General features: G+C 37.9%; 3 protein-coding genes and 1 long non-coding RNA gene across 5 annotated transcripts in view; 1 reads left to right on the plus strand and 3 right to left on the minus strand.

The window, feature by feature from the left end:
* LOC102080139 (uncharacterized) overlaps positions 1–27786 on the minus strand; it is an 80926-nt gene that overhangs the window by 21534 nt on the left and 31606 nt on the right. The gene's annotated exons all lie outside the window — the stretch shown is intronic.
* LOC102082846 (mucin-21) overlaps positions 1–27786 on the minus strand; it is a 41155-nt gene that overhangs the window by 8814 nt on the left and 4555 nt on the right. The window contains exons 1-9 of one of the 2 annotated variants that reach the window (XM_025907294.1): positions 6591–6757; positions 6338–6364; positions 5935–6222; positions 5336–5650; positions 3837–3893; positions 3680–3742; positions 3243–3329; positions 371–427; positions 214–276 (exon numbers count right to left, since the gene is read on the minus strand). In XM_025907294.1, coding sequence (XP_025763079.1) covers positions 214–276; positions 371–427; positions 3243–3329; positions 3680–3742; positions 3837–3893; positions 5336–5650; positions 5935–6222; positions 6338–6364; positions 6591–6624 — 991 coding nt within the window. In that variant the 5' untranslated portion in view covers positions 6625–6757. Of the gene's footprint in view, positions 1–213; positions 277–370; positions 428–3242; positions 3330–3679; positions 3743–3836; positions 3894–5335; positions 5651–5934; positions 6223–6337; positions 6365–6590; positions 6758–27786 lie in introns of those variants that run through there. The other variant, XM_025907295.1, reaches the window with a different exon arrangement.
* On the minus strand, positions 6948–21663 carry LOC109202209 (serine-rich adhesin for platelets). Its single transcript, XM_019358876.2, has 20 exons — positions 21136–21663; positions 20833–20859; positions 20352–20648; positions 19534–19830; positions 18961–19275; positions 17559–17618; positions 17407–17466; positions 16437–16487; positions 15051–15098; positions 14896–14952; positions 10681–10743; positions 10474–10524; positions 10320–10382; positions 10108–10209; positions 9882–9900; positions 9548–9567; positions 9410–9450; positions 9196–9262; positions 8359–8399; positions 6948–8259 (listed from the first exon to the last, which is right to left on the minus strand). The coding sequence occupies exons 1-20, from the start codon at positions 21167–21169 to the stop codon at positions 8167–8169; spliced, it is 1806 nt and encodes a 601-aa protein (XP_019214421.1). The 5' UTR covers positions 21170–21663; the 3' UTR covers positions 6948–8166.
* On the plus strand, positions 17629–22893 carry LOC106097950 (uncharacterized). Its single transcript, XR_001224019.3, has 3 exons — positions 17629–18037; positions 21721–21845; positions 22675–22893. It is a non-coding gene; the product is annotated as an uncharacterized LOC106097950 (long non-coding RNA).

Genomic DNA, 27786 nt, shown 5'->3' on the forward strand with positions numbered 1-27786 from the left:
TGTATAACATAAAGGAATGGTATATTAAATAATTATTTGGACTCTTAGACATAGTTTTGCTTGTCAGTGGGCAGAATATTTACTTTGAAAGAAGATATACTACACTAAATTTAAATGTCTTAGCTTTAATTTGAGCAGGTTTACATTAATACAGCAGGTTTACATTAAGCAAAAATTTGAATTTTACAAATACCACATCAGTAATTTATTTACCTGATGGTGAGTTCACTGAAGTGGTAGAAGATGAAGTAGTGGGTTTGCTGAGACTTGATTCTGCTCCATAAATGGAAAATAAAATGATAAAGATATTTTAAAGAAGTGATGTGTGATGATGCTCTGGGTTGTTAGTTAAGTGTACTGTGTGTCCTACCTGTGGTCATGATAGATGATGGTTTGTTGATCTTTGGTGATTCACTTTCCAGAATAGCTACAGTAAAAGGAAATGGGTTTGTGTACAAATAAAGGTTTTGTTATTACTGCAATCAATTCAAAAGTGATTCAAAAATCTTGAAAACACATTTACTATTTTATTACATGTCACAATGGGAGTGTCAGGTGAGCCACAATTTTTGGTGTATACTGAAATATCTGGTAGTGTTGTTAAATTAGTAGATGTTCATGGCCCTGAGATAATGAATACAAACAGGTTTCGGCATTGAAGCAAAATTTACTTGAGATGTTTAGTGAAATGTGTTTTGCTAACAAAATGCTCTGTTGAAATTGCTCCCTTTAAGTCCTGTTCTGATCACTTTCACTTGATTTTATAAAGCACAACCCCATGAATTTTGAAAGCATACTTGTACACTGTAGACTCTTCTGCTAATGAAACTTTTTTGTTCACCTAAATACAATATTTATTTTAGGTTTAAAAAAATTTGGCCAGCTGTAGATGTGGAAACAAATGTTTTAGCTATCTTTCAGTTCTGTCCTTTCCATTTTATTTATTTATTCTTTAGATACAATTATAGTTTTTTTTTTTTTTTTAAAGTAACCTTTCAGCAAATCTTTGAAAGGTTGATGTATTTTGAAAGTTTATAGGTTTGTTTACCTAACAAACCTATAGTATAAGTATCATGAGCAGGGTCGTGTGAACTCCCACGCTCAGATACTAGAGTTGCATCAGGAAGTGTTTTCAGTTCTAGAAATTCATCCCACACCAAAAATATTATTTTTAACCTCACAAGGGTATTGTAATTTGGTAGACAGGAAAATTCCAATTGCCTAAATTCGGTACTTAATAAATTCAACAATAATGACAACAATGAATGAATACAGGTCCATCAGGTCCATCAGGTCAAAGACAAACAGACTCAAGACAAACAGAGGACAAACAGACTCAACAGAAGTTTTTACCCACAGGCTGTAAAACATGCCCTACCTCCACCCTGACTGGAGGATAACTGCACTGCCAACACTCCTGGACATTACACCTTATTTATAAACCATATTTCTACTATTTTAATATACTTCAACGCAACCAACATCCCTACCTCTTTAAACTGTATTTACTATAACCTTATTTAGTATAGTTGCAAAAGCACCCCCTGGCCCAAAGAAGGAGGCTTGCTAGTCCTCTCCCAATGCCACCATCTGTGGAGGAGCAGGAGCGACCGCAGTGGTACACTTATATATACTTTGATTGCTCCCTTCAAGTCCTCTCTGCTGTCTCTCCGCAGGTACCCGTGGCCGCAGCTACCGCATCGACCCACAGGGGTCACACAGACTTCAGGGCAGGAGTGTTGGGGGTGCAGGTGACTGTCCACTAATGCAGACACTCCTGTAGCTGGTGCCCCAACATCTTCCCCGGTCCAGGAGGGACGTACAGTGTTACGTAAGGTGCCAGGGGGGTATGCGCCAGGCTATGGTGGATTCGGCCTGCATGCAGACTCTGATCCACCAAACCTGGTTCAGCCAGGGGCATTGCTGGAGGCAGAGTGGGTGGAGGTCAGGTATGTGCATGGGAACATTCATACATATCCCATAGTGCCACTGCAAATTAAAGACACGGGAAAGACACACAGCGTAAAGGCTGCAGTAAGCTCACACCTGGCGCAGCATAACCTGTTGTGGCAGTGTGTGGGGATACATTCATGACCCTAAGCGGCGTGTAGTGTCTGCACTGCACTCAACTCTGATGCGAGGTTGTCCAGCACTGTCTCATGGTAGGAGGAGATAGCAGGGCCTTCTTGGGAGGTCCCTCAGCCTCCAGTCATGCACTCCATGGAAGATTTCCCACTTGAGCAGTCTTGTGATGGCACCGTACGCCCAGCCTTTGACCAAGTGATGAAAATTGATGGTCACTTGGTGCACCCTGAAGTAGCACAAACCTAGCAGCATTTTGTGTTGTTGAAAGATAGGCTTTATCGGGTGTATCGTGACACTCGCACAAGAGAGGAACACACATAGTTGTTAGTGCCAAAAAGCAACAGGGAAATGCTTTTCCAGCCTGCTCATTATAACCCCATGGCAGGGCATATGGAATATTATAAATCTTTGGAGCGAATAATAGCCCAATTTTATTGGCAAGGGTAAAACAGCTGGACATTCCAAAAGCGTCTTTGCGCCTGTTACAATTAATGGAGGTCCCGTTTGAGCACATTAGCATGCACTCAAACTTTTATACTGTAAACGGGTGCCTCGAACAGAGGGCGGGGGGGCATTTTCTCTCTGCGACCACCTGGTTGTTTACATCAGATAGAAGCTGTCAGAGCAAGAGACAGTTGGGGCGGGAGGACGCTGGATATTGAGTGCCTGGCCATCCGGTGGGCAGTCGACTCTTCATTATTACCTCCTGGGACACCCAGTCACCCTCTGTTAAGACCACGCCCTGCTGTAGTGGCTGTATCGCTTGAAGGATGCCAAAGCCCAAATCCCTCTGTGGTATCTGGCTTTGCAGCCCTTTAACTTCGAGGTGGTCCATAGGCCAGGTCGCAGATGGTGGTGGCCAATTTTGTCACCCTCTTGCAGGGGCGAGGGAGTAGGCTCGGTCGGATGGCTCCCCAGCCTCAGTCGGGCAGTGGGGTGGTGGAGGTGTGATCTATGGCTCTGGTGCAGAGGAGGGATAGTGCAGCAGACTTGAGGTGTGGTGTCAGGAAAACTGGGAGGGCAGCTGGATAGCACTTTAGAAATTGTGCTTTGCCTATTTCAGTGATCCGGAGGGTCCGGCGTCATCGGGTCCACTCTTTCCACAGCTAATAGAAAGAAAATGTATTATATATATATAGTGACATTTGTAGTCTCACCTGTAGTACTGGCTCCTGATGTCATATACTGAGCTGTTTTGGGACGAGTGTCCACATCACTTGCAGCACTGAGAATAGTAGTTAATCCTTTAAGATATCAAACAAACATTATGTCACATAGGTCACTGTTCTCCGAAAGGAAAGTAAAAAGTAACAATTGGTATTAAATGCCCAATGAAGGGAATTCCAAAAACAATGTGTCTTGTTGTACACCTAAATACTTCTGTATAACATAAAGGAATGGTATATTAAATAATTATTTGGACTCTTAGACATAGTTTTGCTTGTCAGTGGGCAGAATATTTACTTTGAAAGAAGATATACTACACTAAATTTAAATGTCTTAGCTTTAATTTGAGCAGGTTTACATTAATACAGCAGGTTTACATTAAGCAAAAATTTGAATTTTACAAATACCACATCAGTAATTTATTTACCTGATGGTGAGTTCACTGAAGTGGTAGAAGATGAAGTAGTGGGTTTGCTGAGACTTGATTCTGCTCCATAAATGGAAAATAAAATGATAAAGATATTTTAAAGAAGTGATGTGTGATGATGCTCTGGGTTGTTAGTTAAGTGTACTGTGTGTCCTACCTGTGGTCATGATAGATGATGGTTTGTTGATCTTTGGTGATTCACTTTCCAGAATAGCTACAGTAAAAGGAAATGGGTTTGTGTACAAATAAAGGTTTTGTTATTACTGCAATCAATTCAAAAGTGATTCAAAAATCTTGAAAACACATTTACTATTTTATTACATGTCACAATGGGAGTGTCAGGTGAGCCACAATTTTTGGTGTATACTGAAATATCTGGTAGTGTTGTTAAATTAGTAGATGTTCATGGCCCTGAGATAATGAATACAAACAGGTTTCGGCATTGAAGCAAAATTTACTTGAGATGTTTAGTGAAATGTGTTTTGCTAACAAAATGCTCTGTTGAAATTGCTCCCTTTAAGTCCTGTTCTGATCACTTTCACTTGATTTTATAAAGCACAACCCCATGAATTTTGAAAGCATACTTGTACACTGTAGACTCTTCTGCTAATGAAACTTTTTCTATTCACCTAAATACAATATTTATTTCATTTTTCTACAGCAGGTCGAAGTTTTATAAAACAAAACTTTAAACAGTTGTAGATGTGGAAACAAATGTTTTAGCTATCTTTCAGTTCTGTCCTTTTCATTTTATTAAATTATTCTTTAGATACAATTATAGTTTAAAAAGTAACCTTTCAACAAATCTTTGAAAGGTTGATGTATTTTGAAAGTTTATGGGTTTGTTTGCCTAACAAACCCATAGTATAAGTATCATGAGCAGGGTCGTGTGATCTCCCACGCTCAGATATTAGAGTTACCTCAGGAAGTGTTTTCAGTTCTAGAAATTCATTCCACGCCAAAAATGTTATTTTTAACCTCACAAGGGTATTGTAATTTGGTAGACAGGAAAATTCCAATTGCCTAAATTCGGTACTTAATAAATTCAACAATAATGACAACAATGAATGAATGAATCAACGATGAATGTTAACACAGAGACATTTGAACATGTGGGTCAGTGTAAGAAACCAGAGGTTTCTGATTAAGTACCTGCAAAACTAATGACTTCCTGTATACCTCAGCTGTACATCTCCTTATTCATATGTAAGATGTTGAACATAGTAAATATTTCTTATTCTTTCCTGCTAAGCATCTGAAATTAGGCATTAGAACTTTGGCCATGTCAACAACCTGGAAAGTGTTGGCTGCATATTGTAGTGGTTTACACATTCATCTATGAATCCTTTGAGGATATGTCAGGAAGATTATCCAGAGTAAAAACTACCCACTGTGCCACCCACTTCTACGGTAAGCATGCTAATATACTGGCATTATCATCAAAGCTCAACTCTTCCTACGTTTCAAGACACTGCTAATCTGGATTATTCTTTTTCACATCTGAGGTCGTGGCCAATGAAATGAAAATCTTGAGAGTAACAAGTAAAAAAAAAAAATTGAGAAAAATACTTTGAATGCTTTTATTTTAGTCATTTTCATTATTTTAATTAATTAAAGTAGCATCTGTACTATAAAGTCTGTTTATCTTTGACTTACCTGTTAAGTTGTATTGATCACTGCGAGGAGACAAAGACCTGGGTTCCCTTTTCAAAGTGTAATCACAGCTGGCTTCTTTTTGTTGAACAAAATGTAGATGTCTCAAAAAATCATCAATTGAGACATAAAACTGGCAGAACCTCTGTTTGGTTTCTGTGCTGCTTTTCTTCCAGACAGTTGCTGTCAGGACTGAACGACTTGCTTCTCCAAAGTACAGATTACATCTTGTATCATCTTTCACAGATCCAGGCAGAGAGCAAACAAACTGAACTTGTTCTCCATTAAAATGCTGAACTCTCATCTGTGGTTTCTGACCTACATGAAGATCAATGGAGTCTCATTAATATGCAAGAACATTCTATGTTTTACCAGCACAACAAAAACAATGCTCACAAAAGCTGATCTGTAACACTAAGTCATCATGTTTTGGTCATGTTGAGAATCCTGTGTGCTCTCTTTGTTGGGTGTAAAAAAATGTGTAAGAACAACACTCCTAAAAAAGGTTTGTCAAAAACAAAAACCCTGCCAGCTTTAAAAAGATAATATATCTAACACACTGTATGATAACTTATCCAGTCACAGTCAGAGCAGTCTCTCACTTTTTATGGTGATGGAGGATGGTTCACTGTGCGCAGACGTTGAATTTAGTTCTCCAGTGTAAAAACATTTCACTTTAACTTCAGCAGGTGAACTCTGATGTGACATTAACAACAGTTCTGTTGCAGTGAAATTCTGCAGGCATGAGAAGGCTTTGGAAGTATTTTTCTCCACAGTGTAGAAAAAACACTGATGAACTGAAACAGATGTTGGTGCCTGACAGTGAAATGTGACCAAGTCTCTCTCTGAGATCACTGTTGTGTTCACTGTCAGTGTTGGTGGAAGAAAAGCTGAAAAGTCAGAGGTAAAGAAATGTTACATCTCATAATTAATTTTTGGTTTAAATAAAGAACAAATATGCAGTCACAGAAAATCTATGTGAAAAGTGGAACATCGATGACTCACCTTGTGCTTGAATCTCATGAACGAAAGCTGTTGGAAAGAAAATTTGTTAACAACATACTGGAGGCATGTATGACTGATTAATACAAACAAACTGTCACGCCTTAGTTTATCAGTTAAAAATATAAACAAGGAAGCACCACAAACACACAAAGATGGTTAGAAGAACGCACAACGTAAAATCACCAGCCATGAAAAATGTAAAGCCAACAGTGTGAAACTCTTCAATCATAAAGCTACAGGAGGTTTAACTTACACATGAGGATGACAAACAGAAGGTGTCCAGCCATGATGAAGAGGATTACTGTGACTGTGAAGAACACATGTGAAAGTCTGACTGTGTAAAGGTTGATGTTCCAGTTTAAGGAACTTCACAGGAAAACCACAGCAACAATGAACACTTTTACACAAGCAGAGCAAATGAACATGAACAGCCCTTTGAAACTACTTCTGAGTTTTATTTAGACCAAAGAACAAGAAAGGAAGTGAAATAAAGACAAGCATGAGTACATGTGTATCATTTCTGTTGCCATGGGCTTAGTTTCCCAGATGTCTGTGTGGCAACATGTGGCAGTAAAAACTCAAGAGTTTTAATAACAGGGACGCCATCATGGGAATTTAACAGAGAGAATATTTATTTCAAACCAGTACAAATAACACACAGTTATACTTGATTAAGACCTTAAGAAGTTATTTTACTAATAATAATTTTAAAAATATTCACACACGTTTGAATCCCAGTTCAGTATTGTGGTTTTCCTGTAAGCAGAGGTCCAGGGAATTACTTTGCCTCGAATGTACATCTCAGTTTTACACACACTGTTACTACAGTGCAGTTCAAACCAGGGCTGCACTGACAAACACAAACCACTGAAGAGAAAGCCTCCACCATTACAGCCCAGCCACGGCCACTTTAGGCCCTCAGCTCTGGTCAAAGCAAAAGCAACAAAAACAAAAAAAAACAACCCCTACTGTTCTTAACCCAGATACAAAAGCAGCCTCCTGCCAGTGTCTAACAAATATTTAAAAGAATAAAATACAAAAGTGAAAAAGGGTCACTTATATACAATATATACAAGAAAAAATAGTTTCAGGAAAAATGCTGTGCAAAAATTTTGAGCCAAACACAGATGGCAATTTGACATTAACCAGGCAGAAATATAGTGACTACAGTGTCTTATATATATGAAAGGCAGATATAATGGGGCCCTAACAGATAAAGACAGGAAAACCTTTATGCAGTGTGACCAATTTCGATCCCCCAGTTAACCTAACACCATGCATGTCTTTGAAGTATGGAAGGAAGCCTGGAGAGAAACAACCCAGCACAGTGAGAACATCCAAACATCCAAAAGACCAGCTGGCTGGTGGTTTGGATTCAGGACCCTCATGCTCTGAGGTAACAGTGATAACATTGAGGCAACTGTTGTTGTGCTTTTGTGCTATATAAACAAAACTGGGTTGAATTGAAATAAACACTGCAGCACCATTACCAGTCTATTTTGATTAAGTTAACTGTTTATGCAATGACATAATGTGCATTACTTTTCTTTTAGTCCCTCTGGGATCTTTGGTTGTGTGTATCGCGTCCATAGATGATTCAGTATCATGTGTTTGTAATATAAGTATGTCACTGTGTTTAATGTCTTACAATACAAAAAAATATCCAATTTCAAAATGTTGTGCTAACATTGATTAGAACAAAAACACGGTTACAATCTTAACTTGCAGCTTCTGCAGAGTACAGTTTGATCAAGGAACAGAAAACATTTCCAGTACTGACAGAGTAACAGTGGGTATTTACATTACTGAAAATAAAATAATAAGCATCATCAATGTGCCTGCAGCATGATGTAGGTCATGTCCTGTGAGACTGGTGCAGCTGGTTTCTCAGAGATGGTGGCGTATGGATGATAAATATCAGACTAAAAAAGAAAGAACACAACTGTAAGAGTCATTTACGTCTATAACATCTTCAAAGCCAATAACAAACATCTTAATTACTGAAACTTTGTCTCACTTACATCTTGCTCTTTCCTTTCTTGTTTGTTCAGTTTCTCAGCACCTGCAATTAAGAGAATCACAAACTAAAGCTGCTGTTTTTAGACAGATACAAAGTGCAAGAAGAACTGAAGTAATACAGTTTTGTTCTATTCCTGTACAAACATGACCTGGTGTACTTCCCAATGTACTGAAGGGCATACACCACATGTTACTGTCATTTCACTATTTTTTTTTCTTTAAGAGGACCTGAAAGATCTTTTGTTGGTGTTTTTTCATGCCGCAAATAAAAGCAACAATGTTACTGAAAGATTTGCTTTTTTCAGTGGTGCAACTCTTTATATGATACAGTATTCACATTGTTGTACTTTGAAAGAAACACAACAACTAAACAACTAAACCTGCAAATAAACTGAGGAATCGATTGTACACTCTCTTTAAAGTTGTCAGGACTGCGGAGATTAGGGACACTGAGGGTCCTGCAGCACCCCCTGGTGGATGGTGGATGTCCACAAGTATAATTGAAAACTGTGTAGTTGTGTGTTATGTTACAAGGTCTTTGCAGATAAAGTGCTGCCATATTTACTTTTCAAACACACATTTCATCAAACATCCATAACCATGTACAATTTACAACATTTATATTGTTTTTTTTTTCATATTGCTGTTGAGGTACCCCAGTTTTCACATATGTCATCCCTTCAACAACCTCTGCCCCCACATAAAAGATGTTCCCACAGCTGTGGTATAATAATATAATTACAATATTGAAATTTGTCTTCCACCCTGTACTGCAGTGTTTAAGGAGGTGTAAAACAAAAAGGAAAACAAAAACAAATAAATAAATAAAAACAGCTCACCGGTAGCACAGCTGGCACCGGGTATTGAAGTGATCACACTGTAGGCTCCATCATCACCTTCAGTTAACTTAAAACAGCAAGAAACAGGACATTAAATGAGAAAATCCATTAATAGTACATTAATGTTAACCTACCTTTAAACCTTTTGTATTTACATTTTTGAATGTTTTAGTTACATTAGTGTAGAATTTGACAAACATTTTAGTTTATTTACCATTCTTCCAGTGTCAATATTTGTCATGCACACAAAGTCATCTGCAGCAGGAGGTAAATAATAAAGCTCAGTTATATAAATACTGTCCTGGGTATAAATCAAGAACACATTGATGCTGCAGCTGAATGAATTCAATACCTTGGATGTTGGTTCTTGTCCTAAACATAGAAAAGGAAAATTAATTAGAAAATTAAACAAAAGTCATATAAATGCTGAATATTCTCCATAGACCCATCGTATTACTCTGTTTGGTTAGTACTTTAAAGGCTGTTTCACAGGAAAGTGAATGGACTTTCTGCCCTGAAGTGCCTCACTGCCCCTGAGCAAGGCATTTAATCAACAACTCTTCCAATAATTCTGTTTAGTTGCTGAATAAGAAAATCTAAAGTCAGTAAGTTTAACTTCTGCCTGTACAAGTGATAGCAAAAAATACTTACTTACTACTCAGGTTTGTTGAAAACAGATTTCTTACCTCTTTAGAGAATATCCCTCTGGAATAAACAGCAATAAAAAAGTGACAGTTAGTCTGCTGGGGTCATGTTGGGCATCAGATCAGCTTTACAGCCGTTAATTACAAACTGACAAGCTCTGATTCAGTGAGACTTGTGTTTTACAAATGTCTCACTGAATGTTAGTATTACACTCTAACTCTCATATACATCTGCAGACTTTCACATATTAACTGATTGAGATCTCACCCGTTCTTCTTTTAGATCTGAAAAGTGCCAGTACCAATAAGATGGCACCCACAGTTACACCAGAACCAACGACGACCAACACAACAGTCAGTGTCCCCGTTCCTGTTTAGGAAACCACAAACACATCTCATCTCTAACTGAAAAGGAGATTAATGTCTGCTCTGATTTATTATTAACTATTGTCACAAATAATACATCAGTACTTTAATTACCTGATGGTGAGATGACAGAAGTGGTAGAAGTGGAAGCACTGAAACTGCTGAGACTCGATTCTGCTGTAAAAGCACAAAAAATGTTTAAGATCTAAGATTTAAGAAGCTATGTGTGATGATCAGTGTTAATATTCACATGAATTGTATATCATACCTGTGGTCAAGGTAAATGATGATTTTGTGTTTATCTTTCTTGAGACTTCTTCTACAATGTTTAGGATGAAAGTATATTTATTTAAAAAAAAAATATTACACCAAAACTCCATGTCTTTGCTTTGAGGAGGATTGCATTAATAAAGAAAAATCAATAATTTCTGATTAAATAACGCTACAATTCATAAAACCTCAGTAATTTAGTTACCTGATGGTGAGTCCACAGTACTGGTAGAAGTGGAAGCACTGGCTGTCGTGAGACTTGATTCTGCTGCATAAATGCACAAAAATGTTAAAGACTTTTTTATAGTGATTGTGTGATTGTGTTATCAAGTCATTTTTACGGTGGCCCTGAGAGGCCAAACGGACTGTAACTTCAGAAAACACTTGCAAAAAGAAAAATGCTGCAAAAAGAAAAATGCTGCAAAAAGAAAAACACTTGCAAAAAGAAAAATGCTGCAAAAAGAAAAACGCTGCAAAAAGAAAAATGCTGCAAAAAGAAAAACACTTGCAAAAAGAAAAATGCTGCAAAAAGAAAAATGCTGCAAAAAGAAAAACACTTGCAAAAAGAAAAATGCTGCAAAAAGAAAAATGCTGCAAAAAGAAAAACACTTGCAAAAAGAAAAATGCTGCAAAAAGAAAAATGCTGCAAAAAGAAAAACGCTGCAAAAAGAAAAACGCTGCAAAAGCACACAAAGCACAACGGAAATAGGAAAAAATACAACGGAAATGTTTCTGGGGAGACAATAACCGGACGGACCAGTTGCACGAACCAAAACATGTATGTATGGCTGTATCCCAATTCAGGGTCTGCAGCCTTAAAGTACGCAGCCTTAACGGTCCTTAAGGGCCGCACTCAAAGAGTGGCTTGTAGGCCGGCTTGTAGGCTTGTGAGATGGGACGGTCTAGCCTCCGTCACGCTGCCCAGGTTGCCTAGCAACCATGATACTAACAGCTGGAAACGTTTCATACAGCTTTGTTTGACAGAAATGAAGGAGAACATATTTTGTACATTTGTTTCTACATGAGCTTTGTGTGATTTGATAAGTATCTGAGGCTGATGATTTTTGGGCTTCATTTCTGTACTGAACAGTCATTTAAGATTAGCTAGTAAATAACAATTAGCTCATGTTGTTCATGAGACTAAAGTCATCTCACTTTGGTAATGTAAATATAATATGGCCAATATTTTACTAATCATTATTAGTTATTACAGCAGTGAACATGAACTCTGTGCCAAACACTGAGCTTCAGTAAAGATTCAAGTTGCATTTATTTATATTTCCTATCACCTTAAATCTTCACTCAAAGACAAGTATCTTTGACAGTGTATATATAGATGTATTATATATAAGAGACAAATATTGTTTTTTTTAATATGTTGGCATTACTAAATTTGGCTCAATGCTTATATATGTGTGGAAGAAGCAAATGTACGAGCTGTGATAACTGTTTCTGATAGAATGAAGAGTAGACTGAAATATTAAATATTCCTTTATTGGGTGAGAAAATCAGAGCATGTCATAACTGCTTTAAGTTATACAGAATAGATATAAGAGCCTTAAACAGGCTGACTTCTGCTAAATGGGTCAAACTGGGCAGAAAGTACACAAACACATAACATCCTTATAGAATATGATGTAACACTATAGATCAACTTACCTCAGAATATATAAAGCATATAAACAATTACAGCAATATGATGCAACAAACACAGCAGTGCTACTAATCCAAAATACTCAAAGCTTCATAGAACTGAGACAAACATTTATTTTTAGCTCCATTCTGCTGCTGATACATACTTTAGGTTTCTGAATATTAAACTTGTTGCTGCCTTTCATAGTGTGTAACTTGAAGGCCCTGAGTACTTTCTCCCACACTGAAAACACTGGAATGATCAAATTATCTGAACATTACCTAATAAGACTGATTCAGGACAGACAATTAGTTATTTTAAACTTTTCTAGCAGTCCTTCACAAACAGGGAACAGTCTGTCTATTCTCTCCATCTGACAGCTGCTGCTGGCTCTTCCTCCTCCTCTTCCTCACACACTGCTGAGTTTGTCCTGGTGGATCATCAGGGGTGCAAAGCCTCACAGATGATGTGCAGCAGTGGGTCCCTCAGTCTGTCCTCACTCTGGACACTTGCAGTCGTCACACATGGAAATCAAATGTGTGATAAGCTGCAGGATTCAAACACAAGTGTAACTTATAAATACATGTTCATACTTTTATTCCGCAATCAGAGAGAAAGAAACAGAGAGAGAGTGCAGGACAGACAGACAGGTGACAGTCTCAGGTGTACACACTGCTACAAAACAGCACAAGAGAAGGAGGATTTAGTGTTTGTGTTATTATGAGTGCTAAACAAGAAGAGTTCCAGATGGTCCAGTGGACACATGTGTGACTCCTGTGATTAAAGCATCTTTCTTTCAGCTTAACGAGTGAACCGTCAGCTCGTTCAAACACACGTTAAAGTCCGTTTGGCTCGACACCACCGAACAGAGGCAGCAATATAACATAGCTAACATTAACAGTGCAGTGAATCCTGCTTGTGCCGTGATATTCAGGACTGCAAACCGAGCAGCATCACTGACTTTCAGCTTGTTGTGTTTGTGGATATATGACTGACTTTAATTATCCACAAAATCATCAGATTCTCTGTAAGATTAAGGTCGACTATCTAACGGCGTATAAAGTAAAGGCTTTAAAACAAAGTAAATGCTGAAAGTACAAACATCGCTAATGTCACATAACTTTGCCGGCATGTGGCCAACAGTAATGTTTTAATGTTCCTCATTATTAAACATTTGCACATAAATAAGTGACATAATATTCAGAACTTACTTTTGAAAGTTTACTCTTTGGCCGCTCCACTTCTTTGAAGTGTCTCCCAGTGCACTTGTTAGCATGTTTTGGTTCGTGCAACTGGTCCGTCCGGGTATTGTCTCCCCAGAAACATTTCCGTTGTCTTTTTTCCTATTTCCGCTGTGCTTTGTGTGCTTTTGCAGCGTTTTTCTTTTTGCAGCATTTTTCTTTTTGCAAGTGTTTTTCTTTTTGCAGCGTTTTTCTTTTTGCAGCATTTTTCTTTTTGCAGCGTTTTTCTTTTTGCAGCGTTTTTCTTTTTGCAGCATTTTTCTTTTTGCAGCATTTTTCTTTTTGCAAGTGTTTTTCTTTTTGCAGCATTTTTCTTTTTGCAAGTGTTTTTCTTTTTGCAGCGTTTTTCTTTTTGCAGCATTTTTCTTTTTGCAGCGTTTTTCTTTTTGCAGCATTTTTCTTTTTGCAAGTGTTTGTCTTTTTGCAGCGTTTGTCTTTTTGCAGCATTTTTCTTTTTGCAGCGTTTTTCTTTTTGCAGCGTTTTTCTTTTTGCAGCATTTTTCTTTTTGCAGCATTTTTCTTTTTGCAAGTGTTTTTCTTTTTGCAGCGTTTTTCTTTTTGCAGCATTTTTCTTTTTGCAAGTGTTTTCTGAAGTTGCAGTCCGTTTGGCCTCTCAGGGCCACCGTACATTTTGAACTAATAATCAAATGTATTATCGCATTAATCACTAACTATTTCTTTCCCAGCAGTATTGTTAGTTACTCAGTCGATCCACCGCTTTGTTCCAAATTCTAATATTTTGTGTATTGTTGTAAATTTAGTGCAGACAGAAGATGAGTGTAAATGTCTGGAGATGCTGAATAGTTCTTCTCTTTGTGTCCCTCTGGTGGTTATTTTTGGTGTCACACTCAAAACAGTACTTTTAGTTTTCTTGGTCAGCAGTCACATGAACAATGATTAAGTTAAGAGAATTTAATGATTACAACTTTTGTTAGACAGATAAGAGAAATCATGTAGGCTTTGCTCTGATAAAAATGTGTTGGTTTATTTATTTTTTCTGTGTTATTTCAGTTTTAGAAATCCCCGTACCTCAGAGGAACAAAATAACATCGAGACCAGACATAGACAGTCATAATTATAATAGAAATCAAGTTAATGTAACTTCTGTGCCTGACTGTGTGAGCATGTTCACTGTGTGTCTAACTGGAAAACTGATGCTAACTCTGAGGACAGAATTACTTCAGTAAACATTTTGTAATTTCAGCCACAAAAAGAAAAAACTGTTGTCACTCTACATAGTTCCTCTGCTTTCGCACGAACAGGCTCTTTCTTTACCTGCAGGAAGTTACAAATTTATGATAAAAAAAATTGCTAAATTAATGGCTCAGCTGTTGCTTCATTGAAGCTCATTTTAGCAAATGTTTATGCTTATGTTTGAATTTTTGATGCATACATAACAATCTTACCTGTGATCCTGTCTCATGACCTCTGCTTTCAAAACATCTTCACATGTTTTGACTGCAAAGGTCGCGCTGACTCTAAGACTGACACTAACAGCTTATTTAAATGTGCTATTAACGATTGTCACACAAAACACATCAGTTACCTGACTTAGACGGTGAGTTCACAGTGGTAGAGGGGGAAGAATCTTGCTGCGGTTTTGCTGCATAAATTCACAAAACACGTTTAAGATCATTTTAAGAAGTGGTGTGAAAAAAAGAAGTGATCTGGACTTATATTTAAATGTACTCTATGTCCTGCCTGTGGTTGTGGTAGATGTTGACTTTGTGGTGGTCGCTCTTGATGCTGCTTTTCACAACAGAGTAAAAGAAGACAAATAAATCAACATGACAAGTTTTTTCCTTTCACACAGTCATTTTAAAAGAAGACATTTTGAGACTAAAACAAATTTACTGTCACAGTACTGCAGGATTTCCATCCTAAATGCAAAATAAGTTAATCAGTCAATCCCCCACTTTGTTTCAAACTGAAATATTTGGGGAACTGTCATAAAATATAAAATTAGTTTTTACCTCCACCTTTACTCTGAGTCTTTACTGAAAAGGTTTTATATGTCTGTTAAATATTTATCGTTCTCGTCTTGTATTCCTCTGGTGCTTGGAAATGGACAGAGTTAATTATTAATCCAAGAAGAGAAATTATTGGAATCATGGCATTATTGTTATTCTACTAATAAAAGGTCTCTAAGATGAGACCTTTTATTATCATTCAGTGGTAAAGAAAGGACAGAGCCAGTGGATACTGTGGATTTATTATCAGCTCAAAGTAATATCTAGTCTACTTCTCTCTAACTGTGACTCTGGGGACAGTGAGCAGTTTCTTTGCACAGGAAACATTTGCTGTATCTTACTGTGGAAATTACTTTATTACCACATCATCTGTACATCTTATTTAAAATGACCCATCCATCAAAAATCATACTAAAATATCTTATATCCACCTGACCGACATGTATTATTTATAACATGTTTTCCTTTACTGATAAAATTTCACACTCATTAAAGACTGAAAGCTGCTGTGTATTTTGTTTTGTTTTGTTTTACATGTAAAACAGTTACTGTTGCTTATCTCTTATTGTTATCAGTAAAAAAAAGTCAAGTATTTCTGTTATGGCTGTAAGAGCCAACATCTCTGACTGAAGGCTGCTATTTTTCATTTATCAAGTTATTAATGGTTTTACTTTGGAAAATTAAAGCAGTGCTTTTCTGTCAATCTTATTAAGCATTTTTATTTCAGAAATCACAAAATACTCTATAGAAGTGAGGATGAAAAACAGTAGTTTTGTATTTATTTTCAAACAGATTTAATGATGAATCCTCCCCAGATCTATCAGAATTAAAATGGCGACATGGTGCTTTATATACTCATTGCAAGGATGTGTCCTTGTTGTGGAGTTCAACTAATGATGACTTTCTTTTTCTAATCATGGATATGCTTAACTCAGAGTGAACACACTGGGAGCTGAAAGAAGTTAATATGTTAACATGGTGAGAATTTAATCAATGCACAAAGTACACACAGCTGCTGTATCATTGTATAGTAAAAATGTGGTTAAAACATACAGTATTACAGTATTAATAACGAAAATATTATGCACTTTAAAATGGTTGAATTGTTTTTACTTACCTGATGTTTTCTTTTTCTTTTGTGAGGTAGGGTTTTGAAGTTTTGGAACTTCTGAAGTGAAACAGAAACATTTAAAACTTATTTTGTGTTTTTGCATTTTTCATGCACTCATAACAGAATCACACATTATCATCTCTACTCATGCCATGTTCTCAGGTCACACTAATGGTAGGGCTCAGATTAACAGACTTTTCTATTTCTGATTCATTACCGTCACACATACCACATCAGTACAGGAATATACATGTACATACCACATCTACAGGAAAGGGCAGAGCAGACTGTACCTGCTGCGGAGACTCAGGTCGTTTGGAGTGGAGGGCCCACTCCTGAAGACCTTCTATGACTCTGTGGTGGCCTCAGCCATCTTTTATGGTGTGGTCTGCTGGGGGGGCAGCATCTCTGCTGGGGACAGGAAGAGACTGAACAGGCTGATCCGAAGGGCCAGCTCTGTTCTAGGATGCCCTCTGGACCCAGTGGAGGTGGTGAGTGACAGGAGAATGGCGGCTAAGCTGTCATCCCTGTTGGACAACATCTCCCACCCCATGCATGAGACTGTGACAGCACTGAGCAGCTCCTTCAGTGGGAGACTGCGGCACCCACGGTGTGGGACGGAGAGATTTCGCAGGTCTTTCCTCCCCACTGCTGTCAGACTCTACAATAAAGACTTTTGCAGCTGATCAAACACACAAACCCACACATGTGCAATAAGACTGCTATACGTGCAATTCTTCTTCTGACGAAGTTGTGTTTTTGTATTTTCCTACTCAGTTGTATATAGTATTTGTATTTCTATTTTATTCTATTGTATATAGTATTTTATTTTATTTTATTGTATTTTATTGCATTCCAGTGTTTTCTAATTTCTGCTACATAACTTTGCACTTTTGCTGTAACAAAACAAATTTCCCACCTGTGGGACTAATAAAGGCCATCTTATCTTATCTTATCTTATCAGTGATTTAGTTACCTGATGGTGGGGTTACAGGAGTGGTATTATTGGAAGCACTGGGATTGCTGAGACTCAGTGCTGTATAAATACATAAAAAGTTGGGTTTTTTTAAATCTAAAGAAAACATTCATAATGTTCTGTATGATACTTAGATGTATAGTCTGTCTTACCTGTGGTCATGGTGCATGGTGAGTACACTTTGGTTGTTGGTGATTCTTTCTTCATAATATCTAGAATTAAAAAAAAATCGGTTTGTGTATATAAATTAATGTGTATGTTTTGAAGGGTGATTTTGTTGGTTGGTTTTCTTGTGTTTGCCTGAGGAGCATTGGGAGTCATCTGCCGGGTATTTAAGGAGCAGTGTGGCAGCTCTCAGGTGTCAGATTGTTGTCTCGACCTTAAGTGGTAAATCATCAACCGGCTTCTATGTACTACTTTGATTTGCACGACATTCACGGATCGTCGTTTCCTCTGCTTCCTGACAGTTTGCGACCCTCACTGCCCAGCCATTCTCAGTCTGGAGCTATCCTGCCTAACTCTCCATGCTACCTCACTTCATCTCTTCCAGATCTCATCCTCCCTGCTCACCTGCGCTGCCTGGGATCCAGCCTTAAATACCTCACCCAAGCATCTAGTAAATGTGTGGCAAGTAAGCTCTCTAACTTATTCCTTGTGCAGTCTCTCGTAACTCCTTTGCTTCGTTTCTACAGGTCGTTTAACTGCGTTTTCTCCTTTTCCCCTCTGGACAGTTTGGGTTCTCTGTTCAGACAGAACTGTCATGTTTGTTAAACTGAACTACAAACATTAATTGAAATCCTGACATTCAGGATCTTTCTCAGAGCCAGAGGAAACACTAAGTGACTGCAGAGATGTGGTTTTCATAAAACACCTATGAAACAGGAAATTAACAAAAATACACAATACAAAAAAGTAGCATCATATACAGTCTTTAATGATAAACACATTCATTTAGAAACTGCATTTTGTGACTACTTGAGTTTTCTTTGTCTAATATTTACATTAAAAACAGGAAGGTTTTTACACCACTGTATGTCTTCGTAAACTATCACTTCTTGGGAAATGACAGCAATGGTTGAATATTAAAAACAGATGAGATCTGTGTAGGAGGTCAGAGGGTTGTGACCAAGTAGAATATTAATGATTTCATGTCAACCTCAGCTGCAGCCTTGCTCACCACTAGCACATGCTGAGCTCAATGCTCAACACCGTTAATATTTACAACTCTTACAAAATGGCTTACTAATAATTTAACCATAGCTGAACTGTGACTTTATTCACATCTTCTGGCACAGCTGCACTCTTATAACCACCAGTTCAATTTTTGAATTTCAATGGACAAACAGGTTGAAATACAATAAACTGAACAGAAATTCAGTCAAATTAATCAGATCAACTACAAGAAAAGAGGGAATAATTATGCAGCGACTAAGGCACACTTTGTAAAAATATGTCAACTTCAACATTCAGTAGCAGTTTATTTAATTAATGTTTTATTCATTTCAAAAGTAGCATCATATACAGTAAAATAGGCTATGTTTCTCTTTGACTTACCTGTCATGTTGTATCGATCACTGCGAGGTGACAAAGAGTAAGGTCCACTTTCCAAAGTGTAATCACAGCTGGCATCCTTTTGTTGAACATAATGTAAATGGCTCAAAAAATCTGCAACTGCGACATAAAAGCGGCAGGACCTCTGTTTGGTTTTTCTGCTGCTTTCCTTCGAGACAGCTTCATTTAAGAATGGACGACTTGCTTCTCCAAAGTACAGATTACATCTTGTATCATCTTTCACAGATCCAGGCAGAGAGCACATGATGAGAACAAATTCCCCATCAAAATGTTGAACACTCATCTCTGGTTTTTGACCTACATGAAGATCAATGGGGCGTTATTAATTATCGGTCATGTATTCTGCATGTTTTACCAGTACAACAACAACAACAGTGGTGATAATTACAAATGTCCTACTGTAACCATCAGTCATCATATTTTACAACTAACGTTAAAATTCTCTCCTAAACATAAAACAGATGATCATCTTTAGGGGTTTTTTAAAGCCTTCCAAAATTATCTGTAGCAAACTGTATGATAACACATCCAGTCACAGGAAGAGTGGTCTCTCACTTTGTATGGTGATGGAGGATGGGTTACTGTGTGGTGAAGTAGAAGTCACAGATCCATAATTCACAGTGTACAAACATCTGACTTTGACCTCAGCAGGTGATCTCTGATGTGAGATTAACAGCATTTTAGTTGCTGTCAGTGTCTGCAGACACGAGAGGTCTTTGTTACTTTGTTGCTCCCCAGTATAAAAATAACAGTGATACACTGAGGCAGATGCTGGTGCCTGACAGTGTAACGTGACTGAGTCTGTCTCTGAGATCACTGCTGTGCTCACTGTCAGTGTTGGTGGAAGAAGAGCTGAAAGATTAGAGGGAAAGACATGTATCAAATATCTAAAAGATTATTATGGTAATATTCTGACTGGTAGAGATTCATTGTAAACAAATAATGTTTAATAGTCATTATCTAGTCAGGCCTGTTTGACACATGTATTCAATGAATCAGTAAAATTTGACATTCATCACAGATGATGCGTGAGAAACACATGTTGAACTGGTTAAACATGAACTGGCCCATCGCGTCATGTCTGTTAATATGAACAGACAGAAAGGTGTAACTGAAATCCAACATAATTTTATCATAACAAGGTTTGATATGAAATACAAACAGTGATTCTGTATCAGGTTTTTGTATTGCAAATTTAGTTCAGCGTAGTAGGCCAGATGTTTATAACCAAAGACCTGCAAAAGTAATAACTGACAACAACTGTAGCAATTAACTTTAACACACTCTCCTAAACATGAAGCACTGTCCACCAGATTCCTGCTAAAGGTAATTGTATGATAAATGATCTAATAACAGGAAGAAGAGTCTCTTACTTTGTATGCTGATGGAGGATGGGTGACTGTGCGCTGAAGGAGAATTCACAGATCCGTCCTCCACTGTGTAAAAACATCTGACTTTGACCTCAGCAGGTGATCTCTGATGTGACATTAACAGCAGTTCAGTTCCTGTAAGTGTCTGTAGACACGAGTCGCCTCTGATACTTTGTTGCTCCCCAGTATAAAAATAACAGTGATGAACTGAGGCAGATGCTGGTGCCTGACAGTGTAACGTGACCGAGTCTGTCTCTGAGATCACTGCTGTGCTCACTGTCAGTGTTGGTGAAGGAAGAGCTGAAAGATTAGAGGAAAATACATGTATCAAATATCTAAAAGGTTGTTATGGCTATACTGTGAATGAGAGATTTGTTATAAACAAACAAGGCGTGAAAACTTTGTTCAGTTATTTGCAGACTGTATCAGTTCATATGATGCTAAAAGAACAGTTTGAAATGAAAAGTGTAAATTGCAGACTGACCTTGGACTTGATACTCATGAGAGGAAACTGTCAGAAATAACACATTTAAAAAGGGAAATACATACATGTGTTAATAACTGGATAATAACACATATGTAACATTTAAACATTTAAACTGTTAAAGTTTGAACCAGTTCTTCTCAGTCTGTATAAATGCAGATTTAATTTAATCCAACAAGAACAATAGTTTCTCGATAAACTAACCTGCATAGAATCACCAGCCATGAAAAATGTAGGTTACAGATTATTTGCAAAGATGACCCTGAGTTCGTTTATGGTGAAATCTACAGAGAGTTAACTTACTCATGAGGATGACAAACAGCAGGTGTCCAGTCATGATGAAGCTGAATACTGCAACAGCCAAATTGAACAGAGTGATTGTCACTTTGCAGAACTTGTTCACACTAAAAAGTCAGGAAGCAACAGCACTGAACATCACCCAAAAGCCACAAAGCTGCAGCTTTCAAAAGTATCCATACGTGTTTTACTGAGCACCAAAGAACCACAGCAGAGGGGTGAAAAGAAGCTAATAAGATTAGCACATTTGAGCATCATTTACTTTGAATTTGTGTGGGTTAAAGGCCTCACTATCTGCACACATGCAAACATTATATGCTCATGTTCAGCTGTAACTGTGCAATCATTTCCACAACACTCTGACCATACTTCAAATCTACATTTTATCTCCAAATTTTATTCTCTGATGTTCATCTGTATACGTGTTACCCTTCATGTTGTATTGCTGTATACTCTTGCTTTATTGTGAGCTGTAGCCCTGCCGCTGTGGGTTCCCCATCACACTCACAGTCTGAAACAGTTTTCACACTTTATTTCACTTGCATATTCGACTTAATGATTTTTTTTTTTTTTGTTACACTATCTTATCAGATGTTACCCAGTCTCCTTAAGTAAACATGAGCTGCAGCCTTCTGAGTGTCAGATGCAGCTGTGGACGCGGGCCTCTCCTGGCACTGCCCCTGTGCTCCACCTCTCTATGCAAACTGCCCCCACAGGTGAATTTAAAGTAATAGTGTGAATCGCTAATCTTGTGTTGAGGACTTCAGTTACAACATGTGATTTCTGTACAATGTGATGCATAAATAAAGAGGAAACCAAACTGTTACTGTGGAAAATAACCAGACTTGTATCACTTGCATTTATTATCAAAGCATTGCAACACATGAAGAGTTCATAAGTTAGTTCATAAGACAGTAAAGCACTCTATATTATATCTTTTGTATCTGCTGTTACCTGATAAACCTGTTACCTGATAGTCTCCCCCTTTAGTCACTGAGCAGTCTAAATTTTTTCTTGCTTCACATATAGATACATTCAAAGCTTCAGTGATGAGAGGTAAAATCAAATTTACTTCCTGCCCTTTAGCTCTAGAATAAATGTATTTATGACAACACTGAAGGCACTATGATGGTTATTATTGAAATGGAGATTTTTTTAACACCTCTACAACATATCATACACATCTGCTTTTGACACAGACAAAAGTGCGCACTAAACAACAGTTGAAATGATGTTCAACATTCTCAAAAGTTGGACGTAGCTTTTTCAAAGGGACAATGTTACATGATTGAGTATGCATAAACATGTTCAACATTGCACTATCAGTCTAAATGTAATTACATCTGCACACTCAGATAATACTGAAATAATGTTGCAATCATGACTACAGACCATGATCATCATGATGTGGCAATAACAGAGCGCTCTACACATCCAACATTTAAGACACATCTCAGTCAATGGCTCATTGCATATCATCAGCCGCTGTTTTAACTAATGTCTGTTTGATATGTTATTTGTGTTTCTTTTGTTGTATGTCTGTAGACACATGAACGCATGAAGACTATTGTTCATAAAAAGGTGGATGAGAAAAGATGCAAAATGGAGCCCTCTACATTGTATCCTTTACGGTAACTGGAGCTGTTGTTTCTCTATGAAATAGACAAAAAAGAAATAAAGTCAGATAATGTAATGGTGCATGCTGCATGCAAATTCAATAAATGGATGGAGAACTAATATTAAATGCAGGAGTGGTTAATTCATTTTCCCAAGGGACCACATGAGACATTGGGACTGTTGTGAAGGGCTGCACCAATAAGCTGGACTCAGTTCTGATTAATATTAATTTTATCCCATTATAAGCTTACCACAACAGTCCCAGTTTCCTGTGTGGCCCCAGAGGAAAATTCATAAAACATACTCTGACTGGAAAAGCCTTCATGTCACCACTCCACTCCACCACCACCACTCTTTTCAGAGGAGCCGCTGCTGAGTTTCTGAAGTCCTCAATATAAAAATATCAAAGCCATTTTTTGTTTGTAGGCGTTTCTAGACCCAAGGTGGAACTCTAGCATGAACTCATCCTCACCTATGCAAACATTTTACACTCATCACAGGTCTGCCTCTGTAGTCACTGAGCAGTCTAAATTTGTTCTTGCTTCATATGTAAATTACATACAAAGTTTCAGTCACGAGTTGTGAATACAAATTTAGTTCCTGTCCTTTTTCTCTACCAGGTAATTTTATCTATGAGAACACAGAAGCCACTAAGGTGGTTATTACTGAAATAGAGATCACATTCACACCTCTACAATGTGTGACACACATCTGCTTTTGACATAGACAAAAGGATTGTGTTCTTTTAATTTGCACAATTTATTTATCAGGGCTGTACAGCTGGACAGGGATTGAAGTGCAGCCATCACTCTACAGAAAAGAAACAGACAGGTACAAATAAACAGCTTTTACATAATTATAATGATTTTTCTTCATCACACAAAGTATTGATTTGAAATATTTTATATTTGACATGTCCAAAAAATCACATGTAAAAGATTTATGCCTGCAATAGTATGTTACATTTAAGTTTCTGTAGAGTGACCAACAGCCTGTGTTCAGAAACTGAAAAGGCAGCTCACCAGTGTTGCACTTGTAGGTGATGATACTGAAGGTGTCGTTATAATCAGCCTGTGAATTATTTCAAAAACATGTTAGGTGGAAGGGACAGAGACAGAATAATCACTGCATAAAGTAAAATGTTTTCAAAAACAGTAGTCCTCTATTTTTGACACTTACCACAGATTTCCACTCATCTTAAACAGAAGACAAAGAACAATGCAGTGTGTTTAATGAGGATGTAAATATTGCATTAAGAGTGCAGTGAATGTGCATTACCAGCATATGGTTTGATTTACCTGTGATGTTGCCTTTTTGTCTAAATGGAAAAAGAGAAAAGTTTTGTAAAACATGTTTCATTTTTTAGTTTCTCTCTCCAACAGTTTCTTCATCATGTGGCTAAAAATGGAAAGTGTTTGCAGAAACTTACTAATTCTTCCATTGTATCACTGCTTTATCACTCAATACCATCATATATGTTAGTAAAATTTTAAAAGATAATTATTTTTTATTTCATGTCATATTTTATGTTGTGATTGTGTTGTATAGTTTTCCAGATATAAAGGAGATGACTGAATTACTAGTTTTATTTATATGAAATGAGCTACATAGAAAAAAAAGTGTAGGTAGACACACAATATAAAATTTCTTACCTCTTAAAACCACATTTCTCTGGAAAATGCCACAAAAAACAACAACAACCGGCTTTATCAATGTCGGCTTTAAAACCAGACAATAATGTCAACTCAGAACTGAGTTGAAATTAAATCTGAAATTATAAGGTGGGATGTTTAGTCTTACCAGTTTTACTTTGATGAAGAACAAGAGGCAACAACAGCAGGACGACATCCACTGTTATGACTGCCCCAATCATCAATATCATGTTTTGAGCTTTAAAAGAGGAATTTATTTCACACATTAACAGTTAAGGGGACAAAAAAAACTTTGATGGTGGTGCAAGACACAATGTTAAGGCACATTAACTGCTTTGCATTTGTTTAATGAAGATTTTCATGGTGTTTTTGGATGAATAAAATCATGACAGTAATATTCTATTCATTTGTTTTTCTGTTTATAAAATATGCATGTTGACAAATGAGAAAGCGGTGATAAAAATGGAACAGACTGATTAGTACCATGCTTATGCAATTATGCTGGACTCCTTTTACCTTCTTAACTCAACAACATGCTGTCATGGCAGAGATTTCTGACCTGCAAGCGTCATCCTGACCATGTGTACATGCCTAAAATGCATTTCTGCAGTGTGACCGGCTGATCAGATATTTGCAAAGCACTTTAATCTACCTGCTAATTCATCATTAGAAGTGGTGTCGTTGGAAGTTGAGTTGGTGGAGGTCAGATTACCTGCAGATAATGGGAGAGGAAGTGCAAAAAGAAAAAAAAGGTTTTTAACATTTTCTTTAAAAATTTCTTTAAAAAACATAACAGTTTTGGTTGGTCAACTTTAAATATCATGACATGTTGACAACAGAATGCTACTACTATGTAGAATGCTACATAGTAGGTACCGGCCTCCTTCAAATCCACCTCCATCGTCCCGATACCCAAAAACTCCAACCCATCTAGCCTCAATGACTACCGCCCAGTAGCCCTCACCCCCATCATCACTAAGTGCTTAGAGCAGCTGGTCTTAGCACACTTCAAATCCTGTCTGCCCCCCACCCTGGACCCCCACCAATTTGCATACCGCCAGAACAGGAGCACAGAGGATGCAGTCTCCATCGCACTGCACTCTGTCCTCTCACACCTGGACAACAACAACACCTACGCCAGAATGCTGTTTATAGACTTCAGTTCAGCATTCAACACAATCCACCCCTCACAACTCATCAGGAAACTGACAGACCTGGGCATCAGTTCCCTCATCTGCAAATGGTTACTGGACTTCCTGACCAACCGCCCTCAACATGTCCGACTGGATAACCGCTGCTCATCAACAATCACAATGAACACCGGTGTACCACAGGGCTGTGTGATGAGCCCTTTCCTCTACTCCCTCTTCACCCACGACTGCAGACCTGCTGATGGTTCCAACACCATCATTAAGTTTGCAGATGACACCACGGTGATTGGCCTCATCAGTGACAACGATGAGACCGCTTACAGGGAGGAGGTGGATCGTCTGGCTGAGTGGTGCGACACAAACAACCTGCTGCTTAACACCGAGAAGACCAAGGAGCTCATCGTGGACTACAGGAGGAATGCTGACCCACATCCACCCATCCACATTAAGGGGACGGCTGTGGAGCGTGTGAGCAGCTTCAAGTTCCTGGGAATCCACATCTCCGAGGATCTCACCTGGACGACCAACTGCTCCAAGCTGGTCAAGAAGGCTCACCAGCGCCTCTTCTTCTTGAGGACTCTGAGGAAGAACCACCTGTCCTCAGACATCCTGGTGAACTTCTACCGCTGCACCATCGAGAGCATCCTGACCAACTGTATAACAGTCTGGTACGGGAACTGCTCTGCCTCGGACCGGAAGGCGTTGCAGAGGGTCGTGAAAACTGCCCAGCGCATCGCCGGAGCACCACTTCCTGCCATAAAGGACATCTACAGGAAGCGGTGTCTGAAAAGGGCTGGGAAAATCATCAGAGACCCCAATCACCCATCACATAGACTCTTCACCCTCCTGCCCTCTGGGAGGCGCTACAGGAGCCTCCGGACTAAGACCACCAGGTACCGGAACAGCTTCTTCCCCACAGCTGTCAGACTCCTGAACTCTGCCTCCTGACATCTGACCCACGTTAAACTCATGGACTGAACATACACACACCCACAACCACTAGCACTTTACCACTACTGTATAGTTCTGTGTAGATAATCATTCTGTACATACGATAATTCTTAATCCCACAACTGTTTATAACTTACATAGTTCACATTCTGTATAACTGTATATCTCATATTTCTGTATAGTTTTTATTTCATATTTATATCCTGTTCATAGCCTGTACATAGCTTGTACTCACTACAGCCTGTACATACTTATAGTTATAGAATATTCATAACATACTTCACACTGTGTACATTATAACATACCATAATAGACCCATTTCTGTAATATACTTACACATCTCTATTATTGCTAATTTATATTGTAATATATCTATATCACGACTAAAGCACTTTCTGGATGGATGCAAACTGCATTTCGTTGCCCTGTACCTGTGACATGTGCAATGACAATAAAGTTGAATTCTATTCTATTCTATTCTAAAAACAAAGTACTGAAGCAAATACTTTGCATCAAACACCCCATGTTTTTGGACTGCTGGACATTCAGCACATTTACTTTGAAATAAAATGTTAAAGTTCCATCTCTTAGCTTTTATTTAAATGCAGTGGTAGAGCAGATGGGAGGTATAAGGTCAAGGTCAAATTTATTTATATAGCACATTTCAAAACAGTACATGCTGCACAAAGTGCTTAACAATGTAAAATCCCATTAAAACAAATAAAATGCAAAACAATGATGCAGTAAAATATAGAAAAACAAAAAGAAGTCAATAAAACTACTAAAACAACAACTAAGGCTGTTAAAACCAAAATGTTTAGGCCAATGTGTATTAAAAGCCATAACAAAAAAATAGTGTCTTTAGTGTTTGTGCAGCTCTAATATTAATAGGAAGACTGTTCCAGAGTCTGGGACCCTCCACAAAGAAGGCTAAGAAGGGGCTCGGCCGTTAAGTGATTTAAAAACAAACAGTAAGATTTTTTTTTTTTTTTTTTTTTTTTTTTTTTAACCTGTCCCATTTGGTTCTTTTGCCATCAGAATTATTGTCTAAAGGCGAAGAAAGATGCCCAACGGATTTACTTTACCAAATGGACCATCCCAGCCTTGCCGTAATGGTCCATCTGATTCACCTTTTATTGTTTATTTTATTTTCACTTGCTGAATACGGGACAGACTTGACTGGTGGAAAGAAAGGGGAGAAAGAAAGACGGAAAGAAAAAAAAAACCTGAGAAGAGGGACGGGGAAAAAGGGCAAAACACAAAAACCAACAGAATAAGCAGACAAA

Source organism: Oreochromis niloticus, linkage group LG5 (assembly GCF_001858045.2).
Source record: "Oreochromis niloticus isolate F11D_XX linkage group LG5, O_niloticus_UMD_NMBU, whole genome shotgun sequence".
Classification (NCBI taxonomy): Eukaryota; Metazoa; Chordata; class Actinopteri; order Cichliformes; family Cichlidae; genus Oreochromis; species Oreochromis niloticus.

Excerpts from the sequence above, each read along its gene's own strand:
- LOC109202209 (XM_019358876.2), bottom strand. The coding sequence starts at position 21,169 with ATGACTGGACACCTGCTGTTTGTCATCCTCATGA. Across the intron at positions 20,649-20,832 it reads TCATGAGTATCAAGTCCAAG|CTCTTCCTTCACCAACACTG; the intron begins GTCAGTCTGCAA and ends CTAATCTTTCAG. Across the intron at positions 9,263-9,409 it reads ATATTGACACTGGAAGAATG|TTAACTGAAGGTGATGATGG; the intron begins GTAAATAAACTA and ends TGCTGTTTTAAG.